This window comes from Chiloscyllium plagiosum, chromosome 3 (assembly GCF_004010195.1).
Source record: "Chiloscyllium plagiosum isolate BGI_BamShark_2017 chromosome 3, ASM401019v2, whole genome shotgun sequence".
Classification (NCBI taxonomy): domain Eukaryota; kingdom Metazoa; phylum Chordata; class Chondrichthyes; order Orectolobiformes; family Hemiscylliidae; genus Chiloscyllium; species Chiloscyllium plagiosum.
The window spans coordinates 134074410-134088399 of NC_057712.1; the positions used below are offsets into that span (position 1 = coordinate 134074410).

The 13990-nt window shown below is 41.8% G+C and overlaps 1 protein-coding gene across 1 annotated transcript in view; it reads right to left on the minus strand.

The window, feature by feature from the left end:
• Positions 1–13990, minus strand: part of LOC122540182 (dynein axonemal heavy chain 8-like) — a 1320893-nt gene that overhangs the window by 1224153 nt on the left and 82750 nt on the right. Inside the window, exon 4 of the mRNA XM_043675532.1 lies at positions 2189–2273. Coding sequence (XP_043531467.1) covers positions 2189–2273 — 85 coding nt within the window. The remainder of the gene's footprint in view (positions 1–2188; positions 2274–13990) is intronic.

The following is a 13990-nucleotide window of genomic DNA, read 5'->3' on the forward strand; positions in this document are numbered from 1 at the left end:
TGGTCATTCTAACAGATGAGAGACTTAACAAACAATCAAGGTATTTTTCAATGTTCCTGTCCAAGAGTCGCTTAAATGTCCCTAATGTATCTGACTCTACCACCACTGTTGGCAGTGCATTCCATCTATCTACCATTCTCTGTGTAAAGAACCCAGCTCTGACACCCCTAAACGTTCCTCCAATCACCTTAAAATTATGTCCCCTCGTGATATCCATTTCGGCCAGGCAAAAAAAATCTCCAGTTATCTACTCTACCTGTTGCTCTCATCATCTTGTATACCTCTATCCTTCCCATCCTTCTTCACTCCAATGAGAAAAGCCCTAGGTCCCTTATCCCTTCTTCATGCGAGATGCCAGCACCCTGGTAAATCTCCTCTGTACCCTCTCTGAAGCTTCCATATCCTTCCGATAATGAGGAGACCAGAAGTGAACTTCACATTTTCCCACATTATACTCCATTTGCCAACTTTTTGCCCACTTAACCTATCAGTAGCTCTCTGCAAACTGTATCCATCTTGCAATCTGACTTTTCATCTATTGTTTTGTCATCTGCAAATCTAACTACAGTACATTCACTTCTTACCTCCAAGTTATTAGTATATATTGTCAGAAGTTATAGTTCCAGCACTATCCCTATGAAAACCCACTGGTTACAGGTCACCAATTTGGAAAAAACCCCGATCCCTTTCATGTTTCCTGCCCATTGCCTAATTCTCTATCCACACAAATATGCTACCTCAATTTTCTATCCAATTTTCTATGCAAAAGCACCACTGGTATGTTTACTGAGAACAGGGAACAATGCTCATTGTCATCACCAACCATGTCATCAAATTACCATTTACAGACAAGTAGAGAACTCATCAAGTGCTATCCATGGTATACTCGGTCTGTTGGGGCATTTGAAGAAGTCATTTCTGACCATGGGCCACTGTGTATGAACTGAATATTCAGGGATATTTGTGGCAAATGAGGCATGAACTATATGATGTCCTCATTATATTACTCCAGATCAAATGGTCAAGCTAAATGAGGGGCTCACACTGTTGAATATCATTCTAAAGTTCAGGACAAGAAAACAAGATTTTCATGTTGCTGTGTTCCATCTCAGAGCTACACCTCTGGGTGTGTGATTACCTTCGAAGACAAATGAGAATGCTCTTGCCAAGCTACCACCTAACCATATTCTCTGATATTCAGCATGAACTTCTCAACAAACAGGTGAGAATGAAGATAGTTTGCGATGAGCATACAGGTGTAGAATTAGCTTAATTACACGCAGAACGAAAGGTCAGTCATAAACCCCACAATGAAACATGCTTATCCACAGACCAAAAGAGAAAATGCTGGAAAATCTCAGCAGGTCTGACAGCATCTGTAAGGAGAGAAAAGAGCTGATGTTTCGAGTCTAACTGACCCTTTGTCAAAGCTTATCCACAATATGCAGTTAGATCTAATGAGGTAATATTGAGGAGGAACAGAAGCCAAGCTACTACCAATTACCCTCTGATGCAAAGATTATCACACTGGCACACCACCTACTGTCCCTCAGACTCCAACTAGCACTGAAGGGTAAGAAAGAAGAACGCTTCAAATCACCAATCCAAAGAAACCCAAACATATAAATAGAAAGCAGGAATTATCAACAGTGCTTCGCCCGGAGGCCCACTGAAGATGTTACCTAGTAGGGTGATGAAACGTTTGGAAATTAACCTTCTAACTCAGTGAGCAAATCTACATCCAGAACCTCAACCTGAGCTACAAATCTTTTCAAATCTCGCTAAGTACTCCATTTTGGAGTCACAAAATCCTGACATAAGCTTTTATTATTTATTAATTACAAACTCAGAATCCAACACACAATGGCCACTTTAAGTATGCCTATACATGGGAACACATCCCCAGTTAATGCCCTCTAGCTGAACAGAAATAAGTGGACCCACCAAGCATTTACTATACTGTCTGTTTTCATTATGGTATAGACTAGCCATGGATTTAAAGAAATAAACTATCAACCAGGTGGTCAAAACTTAAAATCTCAAAAAGTCTATATCGTCATTGAATAAAATCTGATTTGATTTTAAAATTATACAGTTAAATAGTTTCAGTTTTAAGATTGTATGCATGTTCAGGAAAATGCACTCATAAATCAATTGTGCTTTAGTCACACATATTAATAATATTTACCGATTACTGGTGGTTCAGCTTCTTGGTAAAAAAACACTATAGATTTTGTACCTCCTTTGGAGAAGAAATCATCAAATGGTTGAAACTGTCAAAAAAAATGATGAAAACACATTTTTCATCTCAACTTGTGTTTCATTTAAGTAGATTTAATTGCTATGGTTCAATAAGTTCTTCATAACATCAAACAAACAAAAATGAAATTGACACAGATTTTCTTGACAGTAAACTTAGAAAGCAATACAATGGCGCCCCCTGTAAAAACGCCATCCCATTCTCCCAATTCCTTCGTCTCCCTGACCTGCTGTGCTGTTCCAGCAATAAAGTTTCAACTTTGATCTCCAGCATCTGCAGACCTCACTTTCTCCTCGAGCAATACAATGGCCCCAAGTTTCATATATCTGAATTGTTGGAGTCTGGCCGTACAACCAGAGATACACGTTGGGGCTGTGTGAAAGTCCTAATTGCAATGACTTACATGTGAATTGTCTGGGAATTTTATTAAGCAATTTCACCAATCATCTGATCTCTCCCTGAAAATCTATGTAGTCACCTACCATCTATCCCACTGCCAACCTTGTTTAGATTAGATTAGATTACATTACAGTGTGGAAACAGGCCCTTCAGCCCAACAAGTCCACACCGACCAACGAAGCGCAACCCACCCATACCCCTATATTTACCCCTATACCTAACACTACGGGCAATTTAGCGTGGCCAATTCACCAGACCTGCACATCTTTGGACTATGGGAGGAAACCGGAGCACCCGGAGGAAACCCACGCAGACACGGGGAGAACGTGCAAACTCCACACAGTCAGTCGCCTGAGGCGGGAATTGAACCCGGGTCTCTGGCGCTGTGAGGCAGCAGTGCCACCGTGCCGCACATAAATTCCTGAAACATCTGACAACCTCTCTGAACAAATGATTATCTGCACTGGCACAGCAAGTACTATCCCTGATAGCCCAACTATCCCTCTGACTTCCTGACTATCCATTCACTCTCTGACTAACCATCTAATAACCCTGACACCCAACAGCTCCTGACCCTCTGACTAACCCTGGTTCCCTGACAACTGCAGCTTAGCAAGAATCCATCTATTCAATCCACCAAGTCAGTCACCTACAACATCACCCTCATGCTTCCATTTCTGTGTCTTCTGAGCAGTCTGCCACAAAAACAGGCTCAATCACTAAAACTACAAAAATAAACAGAACATTTGTTTCAATAAAAATAAAGACTTCTGCAAAACATGTGGCAGCTCCATGGTATCCAGTCAGGGGAGCTAACTCCTGGAAGTCCTCCACATTGACTCTGAACCTTACATGGCAGGAGGCCATAACATCAAGGATGGCTTTGCTACAATAGTCATGATTCGGAGATGCCAGTGTTGGACTGGGGTGTACAAAGTTAAAAATCACACAATACCAGGTTATAGTCCAACAGGTTTAATTGGAAGCACACTAGCTTTCGGAGCGACACTCCTTCATCAGGTGATGAAGGAGCGTCGCTCCGAAAGCTAGTGTGCTTCCAATTAAACCTGTTGGACTATAACCTGGTGTTGTGTGATTTTTAACTTTGCTACAATACTTAGTGATGTATTTAGCTCAACCCATTTGAGTGGAATGAGGAATAGTAAGAGAAAGAAGTCACTTGTGCTACAGATTCCGTAACAGAAACAACAATACCGGATAATCAGTACAAATAGTAGTACTGGGGCTCACAGTATAGGGACATCAAAAATTATGGATAACTTTAATCTCCATATAAACTGGAAAATCAGATTGTCAATAGAACAAAGTACATTACAGCATAGGAACAGGCCCTTCAGCCCTCCAAGGTTGTGCTGATCCATATCCTCTATCTAAATCTGCTGCCTATTTTCTAAGGATCTGTATCCCTTTGCTCCCTACCCATTCATGTATCTGTCTAGATTATGCTATCATTTCCGCCCCTATCACCTCCGCTGGCAACGCATTTCAGGCACCCACCACCCTCTGCGTGATGAACTTTCCACAAAATTCTCCCCTAAAATTTTCCCCTCTCACTTTGAACTCATGACCCCTCATGATTGAATCCAAGGGGACATAAATTTAAGGTGAAGGGTGGGAAGGTATAGGGGGGATGTCAGGGGTAGGTACTTTACCCAGAGAATGGTAGGGGCATGGAATGCGCTGCCTGTGGGAGTGGCAGAGTCAGAATCATTGGTGACCTTTAAGCGGCAATTGGATAGGTACATGGATAGGTACTTAAGCTAGGACAAATGTTCTGCACAATATCGTGGGCCGAAGGGCCTATTCTGTGCTGTATTGTTCTATGTTCTATGCACATTCCCCAACTCCTGCCTAATTTTGGTATAGTTGGCCTTCCCCCAATTTAGCACTCTTCCTTTAAGACCACTCTCGTCTTTGTCCATGATATTCTAAAACTTATGGAATTGTGATCACTATTTCCAAAGTAATCCCCCACTGAAACTTCAACTACCTGGCTGGGCTCACTTCCTAACACCAGGTCCAGTGTGCCTCCTCCCCAAGTTGGACTACTTACATTATTTCTCCAGAAAACCCTCCTGGGTGCTCCTTACAAATTCTGCTCCATCCAAACATCTAACACTAAGCACCAACTCTTGACTGAGTGAATCCCAGTCAATGTTGGTAAAATTAAAATCTCCTTTGACCACCACACTGTTGCTCTTACATCTTTCTATGATCTCTCTACATATTTGTATCTCTATCTCACGTTCGCAGTTGGGAGGCCTGTTGTGTAATCCCAACATTGTTACCGCACCCTTCCTATTTCTGAGTTCTGCCCATATTGCCTCACTGCTCAAGTTTTTCAGAGTGCCCTCCTTCAGCACAGCTGTGATATCTTCTTTGACCAGTAATGCAACTCCTCCATCCCTTTTACCTCCCTCTCTATCCCGCTTGAAACATTGATTTCCTGGGATATTTAGTTGCCAATCATGCCCTTCCCTCAACCAAGTCTCTATAATAGCAATAACATCACAGTCCCAGGTACTAATCTAAGCCCTAAATTCATTTGCCTTGCCTACTACACTTCTTACATTAAAACTAATGCACCTCAGACCACCAGTCCCTCTCCTTCATCCTCCACTTCTTGTGTACTCTTCCCCGTAGTCATGCTGACTTCATTATCAAGTTCCTTACAAGCTTTAGTTATTACCTCATTCCTGTCCACTAACCTCCTTATTTGGTTCCCATTCCCTGCCACATTAGTTTAAACTCTTCCCAACAGCATTAGGAAAAGCACCCCCAAGGACATTGGTTCCCGTCTGGCCCAGGTGTAGACCTTCCATTTTGTAGTAGTCCCACTTCCCCCAGAACCAGTCACAATGTCCCAAAAATCTGAACCCCTCCCTCCTGCACCATCTCTCAAGTCATGCATTCAACCTGAATATTCTATCATTCCTACTCTGACTCGCACGTAGCACTGGTAGCAATCTTGAGATTACTACCTCTGAGGTCCTACTTTTTAACTTGGTTCCTAATTCCCTATATTCTTTGTGTAGGACCTCATCCCATTATTTGTCATGGTGCATGCCTACATGCACCACGACAACTGGCTGTTCACCCTCCCCCTTGAGAATTTTCTACAGTCGATCTGAAACATCCCTGACCCGTGCACCAGGGAGGCAACATACCATGTGAGAGTCTCATTTCCGACCATAGAAATGCCTATCTATTGCTCTTACAATTGAATACCCAATGACTATAGCCCTTCCACTCTTTTTCCTGCCCTTCTGAACAGCAGAGCCTGCCACAGTGCCATGAACTTGGCTACTGCTGCCTTCCTCTGGTGAGCCATCTCCTCCAACATTATCCAAAACAGTATACCTATTTTGGAGGGAGATGATTGCAGGGGATTGCCTTCCAGCTCTTTCTCTGCCTTTTGTTCACGCATTCCCTTTCTCCCTCAGCAATCCTAATCTGTGGTGTGACCAATTCACAAAACGTGCTATCCCCGAACCCCTCAGCATTGCGTATGCTCCAAAGTGAGTCCATCCGCAGCTCCAGAGCCATCATGCGGTCTAACAAGAACTGCAATTGAACACACTTCTGCACGTGAAGGAGCCAGGGACATCAGCTGTAGCTTGGATCAAGAGTTCATACCACGCCTTCAACCAAGATAGTTTTTGACAGCAGCATTTTCTGGAACAGATGAGATAGCAGATTATACTTTACTCGATATTGTGGAATGTAATATGATGAATTCAACACCTTAGAGTAAAGTTACCCCTAGATAGCAGCAGACACAACATGACAAAATGATTTTACATTCAGTTCAAAAAGGAGGATATTGGAATTTAAACTTAAATAAGGACAACAAAAGCGAAGTAACACATAATCAAAGAACAACTGTGGAAATCTGAGGGGCAGAAAGATTTAGGTGTGCGAGGGTAAGAGTCACAAAAAGGTAAAAGTTGGTGAGACACAATCTTGAATAAACAGTGTAGTTTTGACCGTCTTATTTACTGAAAGATTTAAATGTGTTGCAAGCAGTTTAGAGGAGACATACCAAATTGACCTGGAATGACTTGGTTTTTTTTAATGTAGATAGGTTAGCAGGCTGAGCTTATTTCCAACGAGTTGAGAAGAGTAAGAGGTGAATTGATTAAACTGTGTGAAATTCTGACTGGTATTAACAAAGTGAACATGGAAAGGATGGTTCCTCTTGTGGGCTGATGTCAAAATTAGGGGTTGCCTTTTTAGTACTGAGATGAGAATTCATTTCTCTCTAAGCTTGTGCAACTTTCCTACTCTCTGCTTTAGAAAGCAATGGAAATGAGATTATTACATATTTTTAGGATAGAGAAGTATAGATTTTTGTTAGGCAAGGGAATCAAGGATTACTGGGAGTAAATAGGAATATGGAATTATAAACACTAGTGAAGTCTTATGGATTGGCAAAGCAAGCTCATGGGATTGTATGGTCTACTTCTGCTCATATTGTGTATACATGCATTTCAAATGTGTGCAGGGAAACAAACTGCTTATTACCACCTACTATCCTCTCTAAGCAATTGCCTATCACTGTTGAACACTGTAGTGGTTGCAGCGAGGTCAGGCAGGTGAGTTCCTGAATGGACCAGGTTAACAGCCCCAATCAGAGAGTCCTGGGGGCTGACAGATAAGAACAGGCGTGTCAGACATCTTGTTCAGTCTAAGGCCTGGCTCTGAGGGAGCTGGATCAGTGTTAAGGACTCTCAACATGCAAATAAAGGATGACTTAGTTTCGGATACCAGACTTTATGGAGTTATTTCAGTGGCAATGAGAGAAAACTACACTCCTGAAGAAATTCACTCACAACAGTCATCTTTGAGTTGGAGTAAGCGTTTCTGGCATCGTGCCACTATTTAGGAAGCTAGACTCATTAATCCTACCGTCAAAGACAGGGCCCAGTACGTGGAAAGAGTGTGTTACATTTTCCAGGCAAAATGACATTGGGGCAGATGAAAATGAAGGAATCGTTCTCCTGACAGCTTGTGGACCTGCAGTTTTCTTCCTGAGAAACTTTCCCTGAGGCATCAGATGCTAAAACCTTTCAAGAATTGATGGATTTAGTTCAGGACTATTACTGTCCCAAGCCTACTCTAATTCGGAAACACTATCAGTTTTGCTCAACAAGTCAAGAACCAGGCAAATCTGCATCGGGATTTTTGACTAGGTTAGGATGACTGGCAGAACCCTTAATGAGGTGCTTACAGACTGGTCGGTTTGTCGAATTAATGGTGCAACCATTCAAAAGCACCTACCAGACTTCTAACAGGCACTACAATTGGTCTTATCATTGGAAAATGTGGTAAGTGGAGCATTTGAGTTTTTTTAAATTCATTAATAGGATGAGGGCTTTGCTGGCTAGGTTAGCATTCATTGCCTATCCCTAATTGCCCAGAAAGCAGTTAAGAGTCAACCACATTGATCTGGGTCTGGAATCACATGTTGACCAGACCAGGTATTGATGGCAGTTTCCTTCCCTAAAGAATTTTAGTGAACTAGGTGATTTTTCCAAAAATCAACAATGGATTCATGGTCATCATTAAACTCTTAATTCCAGATATTTATTGAATTCAAATTCCACCACCTGCTGTGTCGGGATTCAAACATGGGTCCACAGAATATTACCTGCCTCTGGATTAACAGTCCAGCAAGAATACCACTAGGCCATTGCCTCCCCAAGTTGCAGGGTACATCAATGGAAGTGGGCACTCTCACCAGTCATTTTGAGCTTTGGGAACACCACTTGAACGAAGGCAACTGCATCACTTCACTCAGGACATATCCTGAACAGAGAGAGACCGTGGGTCAGTCCACAGCAAAACCCCAAATCAAAGCCAAGGCTCGGCCAGTTCACATTTTCTTCAGGCTCTGAGCCGATAAGGCACTGTACTTGCTGCCGGTATGTGGACTTGATACTGCACAACAGTACCACTAGACGTAAACTGACATGCTGCTACACAGGAGTGCACAACCTGGAAAGTCCACCTAAATCTGGTTTGGAATGGCTAAATTGCTGAGCAACATGCAAATCAGAACCAATCAAAATAAATACAGGTCAAATGGTCATCCTGTTCTAATGGAGGTCAATACCGGTGCAGCCATTTCAGTGATTGCAAAACCAGTCTTTAACAAAATTCACTCTGGACTCCAACCCTTAAGTTTGTGCAAGACCTCAGCTGGACTGAGAACCTAAACCAGGATCCCTGACAGATTAAGGGTACAACTTCAGTTCTGGTCTCTTACGAGAAGCAGCTAGTTTATAGTTATCACGGATTGTCGTAAAAGGCTCAAGCCCAAGCTTAAGGGGGCAAAATTGGTTAAGAAAGATTCACCTAGATTGACTCAATATTTTTTGATTAGAAAAATCAAAAAATATTGATTTCACTGGCCTGAGTGAAGTCCTAATTAAATACCCGGAAGATTTTCAGGAAGGTCTACTGACCATCAAAGGAGCCAAGGCTGCCTTGCACATTGACCACAAAGCAATTCTATGATTCTGCAAGCCCATCCAATGCCATTTGCCTTACGGACAAAAGCAGAGGCAGAAATCAGAAGGCTGGAAAGCAATGGAAACATCAAATCCGTCCAATTTGTTGAATGAGCAGCACCAGCCTTGCGGATTGTGAAGCCCGATGGGTCAATTTGCCTTAGTGGGGATTTTAAACAAATTGTAAGCCTCTTTTTGCAGTTGGATAAATACCCAATTCCTCACATCTCTATGAGCATTTACACACAAAGCTGGGAAGGAGGCTCTCCTCCACAAAGCTGGGCATGAACCATACCAACTTGCAATTGCAGTTAGATGAGGATTCTTGAATGTTCGCTACAATTAATACCCATAAGGGTTATTACCAATGGACAAGACTGCCATTTGGGGTATCATCAGCCTGTGCACTTGTTCAGCAGACAACAGAGAACATTTTACAAGGGCTACCCCATGTTGCGATTTATCCAGTTGACGTGCTAACAACAGTGAAGATCAATATGGAACATTAGGAGAACTTGGACAGTGTCCTTAAATATTTCTTCAAGGTGGTGTACATCTCAGAAGGGAAAAATGTATTTTCCAGATACCCTAAATGACTGACTTGGGCTAAAGAGTTGACAAGACCGAGTTACATTCATTGGAAAATAATGTTAGGGTGATCAAAGGTGCCCGTACTCCCATATCTATACCGGATCTTAGGTCTTTCCTTAGGCTGGTGAATTATTACACAAAGTTCAAAAATAACCTGACCTCCATTCTGGCACTTTTGCATCCAAGGGTCAGTCTTGGAATTTTCGGAGAAGTGTCACAAAGCTAGTCCCTTTTTTTCCTAAAAGCTGTTCCTTGGCTCAAGAGACTCTGTCCTTGATTTTTTTCAGAGGGGCAATAAACCGGGCTAGATTCCAATTAGTCTGGTTTGGTACAGAGATGGAAGGATTTTGAGAGGCCTTTTGTTTATACGTAAACAATTGAGACTTCAGGCAAAAGTGGTCAAGCTTTAGAAGTGGCCTGTATAAAGAGAGGGGGGTGGTCAACTCTCTAGTTAGCTGAGCTCATCAGTTTTAGTTCAGTCTTGAACTGTGAAGTTCAATAGGGAGCTGTGTGGAAACTCACTCTCTCTCTCTCTCTCTCTCTCTTTTCTGCCCTTCAACTTCAACCTGTAAGCATGTATTCCATTTATACTGGTTTTTAAAAGGAGTTTATTTATTGGGACTGTTGTATGTATTCGGAACAGCATAATTAAGTCTGGCTGGATAGGTTGAGTTCTGTAGGGATTCTTTATTCTGTTTTTTGTGTTTCATTATGTAATTTTGTGAATACATTTATTGTCTGTTTTAAAATCTAGTAGTCGACCTAGCTATCTTGCTCCAGGTAATTTTCACTGTACTCTTACCGAAACAACTTGCAAAATTAGCTCTGGGGCTGCCTGTGAAAGAATGTTTTGAGTGGTCTGGACTAGTCCATAACAGACTGGGGGCTCAACTGGGAATTTATACAGTGAGTGGTGGGTGCTAGTGTCTTTATTTCAGGTGTTGGTTTGGTTGGGTAGACAAAGCTCAGGATGGTAATGGCTCATTCAGTCACCAAAAGTTTTCTGGATATGGATACAGTGACTTTGGAAGGGTTGCAAAAAGTGAATAACACCAAGTTGCAAAACTTAGCAGAGAAGCTGGAATTGGAACTGCCTACTTCTGTGAGGAAAGGAGAGATAATTACAGCAGTAGATCAGCATTTAAACTTGCTGGAGAAACCATCAGAATCTACAGAGATAGCAAGAATTCAATTGCAAATGAAGCAGCTTGAGTTGGAGGTGAGAGATAAGGAAAGGGCAGCAGAATTGAAACAGTTTGAGTTATGATTAAAAGCAGAAGAGAGGGAAAAAGAGAGACCAAAGAAAGAAAAAAAGAGAGTGCTTGAACTTCAAAAACGGATACTTAAAAAGTAAAGTCAGCTTAAAAGGCTGGAGACAAAGGCTGAGGGTAGGCTCAGTGAGGAAGTAGTGCAAACTCATGTGGAAGAGCAGAGAGTTAAAACAGCAAGGTTAGCAGCTGAAGTGGCTGATGATTATGAGCTGGACTTTAAAACACGATTTGGCTTCCAGAACTAGTTTCAGTCCATGAGGGTCAGAAATGGGGGGGGGCAAAGAGAAATCCTCACATGGAAAGGGAAAGGTCGACCTCAGTGAAGATCATAAGGATAACTTACCACAGGCTAAAACAGAAACCCTTGAGGGGGACAAAGAAGTTAAAATGCTCTGGTGTTTTCATTGTAATAAAGTGAGCCACACAAAATCACAATGTTGGTGGGTGAGGAGAAAGCTAGATGTAGGAAAAACAGACAAGCCTAGAAGTTTTGTTGGTCTAGTAACAAAAATGTACTCCTGAGAGACTATTGCCAGAGAAGGTACTGGTAACAGGAATTCATGGTGAGATAACAAGTGCTCAATTATGTAAAGTGAGGCCGCAGAGTCCAGAGAAGAGTGGAGAATTTATGGTAAGAGTACTGGACAAACTCTCAGCTCCAGGAATAAAATTTACCCTTGCAAATTATATAGCTGATTCACTGGTAGGCATGCTGCCTACTCTAGTTGAAAAGCCAGTGGAGATGCAGGCAACTGAAGATCTGGAGAATGTCTATCCAGGAATTTTTCCTGTGATCACAAGATCACAGAGGCACAAGTTGAAGCAGGAGAGATCTAAAGGCACAGATAAGGAAGCTGACATAATGTTGTCCGAAACTTCCCTCGATCAGATAAGTGTAACAGAGAAGGAGCAAATAGGTAAATATGCAAGCATCTCTACTAAGGTGGTTGAATTACTGCAGAAAGACTAGGAGTTAAAACAGTTATATCAAAAGGCATTTACTGAGAAAGAAAGTGAATGCATTCCCATGTGTTATTACTTAAGATTTGATGCCTTCATGAGGAAATGGAAACCATCATACATTCACGCAGATGAGACATGGGCAGAGACTCATCAAATTGCTTTGCCAGTAGGGTAAGGAGGTGCTGCGAGTGACGTACAAGCTACCATTTGGAGGTCATTTAGGGGTGAGGAAAACACAGGCTAAAATACAAGGACATTTTTACTGGCCCGGACTACACAAAGATGGAATTGAATTTTGCCTGGCGTGTCATACATGTCAGCTAATCAGAAAACCACAAGCAGTATTAAAACCTGCACTTTTAATACCTAATCCAGCACTTGATGAAACTTTCACAAGAGTCTTGATTGATTGCATAGGTCCCCTACTTCAAACAAAAAGTGGGAATAAGTATTTAATAACAATAATGGATGTCTCGACTGGATTTCTAGAGGCAATCCCATTACGAAACATCACAGCTAAAAGGGTTGTAAAAGAATTACTTCATTTTTTTATTAGATACGGACTACAATCGCTCTCCAGTCAGATCAAGGATCAAACTTCACATCCAAACTATTCAAGGAGGTTATGGATAACTTGGGAATAAAGTAATTCAAATCTACTGTATACCAACCAGAATCATAGGGAGCGCTAGAGAGATGGCATCAAACACTGAAGGCCATGTTAAAGGCTTATGGTCAGAATCATCCAGATGAATGGGATAAGGGAGCTCCATTTGTACTTCTGGTGATCAGAGATGCCCTGAATGAATCGACCAAATTCAGTTCCTTTAAATTAATTTTTGGGCATGAAGTAAGAGGACCATTAAAATTGATTAAGGAGAAATTAATAAGTCAGGATTCAGAGACCACCCATTTGGGTCAAATTTTAGAGGAAGATTAAATAGAGCTGGAGAGTTAGCTAGATAGCATTTAAAAGTATAGCAGCATACAGTGAAACGGGAAGTGGATAAGAAATCACAAGTTCACAATTTTGCAATTGGGGATAAGTTATTAGTGTCACTTCCAGTAACAGGTGAGCCGTTAATAGCATGGTTTAGTGGACCTTATCAAATTGAGAAGAAATTGAGTAAGGTGAACTACTTGATAAGGACTCCAGACAGAAAGAAATTTCAGTGTGTCACGTGAGTTTGCTCAAAAGGTACTTTGATAGGGAAGGAAAATAAGAGGAGAAGGTGTTAATGAATACAGCACAGAAGGAAGAACCAAGTTCAGAGGATTCTGAATTGGACATTCCTTAAATCAAATTGGACAATGAGGAAGTTGTCAAAAATTGGGATGAATTTTGAGTTACCTTCCACAAGAAAATCGAAATGACCTGAAAGAGTTATTACTATCACATGGGGAGATATGCAGAAATAAAATGGGAAGTACTAACCTAATTGTGCATGATGTAGATATAAGAGATGCTGTTCCATTTAAGCAACATCCTTGTAGGCATAACCCTCTGAAGTTGGCACAGGTTCAGAAGGAGTTGGAGCACATGCTCCAAGATGGCATAATCAAAGTCAGTTACAGTCACTAGAGCTCACCCATAGTCATGGTGCCAAAGCCCGATAATAGACAATAGACAATAGGTGCAGGAGTAAGCCATTCAGCCCCTTGAGCCTGCACCACCATTCAATATAATCATGGCTGATCATTCCTAATCAGTATCCTGTTCCTGCATTATCTCCATAACCCTTGATTCCACTATCTTTGAGAGCTCTATCCAACTCTTTCTTAAATGAATCCAGAGACTGGGCCTCCACTGCCCTCTGGGGCAGAGCATTCCACACAGCCACCACTCTCTGGGTGAACAAGTTTCTCCTCATCTCTGTCCTAAATGATCTACCCCGTATTTTTAAGCTGTGTCCTCAGGTTCGGTACTCACCCATCAGCGGAAACATGTTTCCTGCCTCCAGAATGTCCAATCC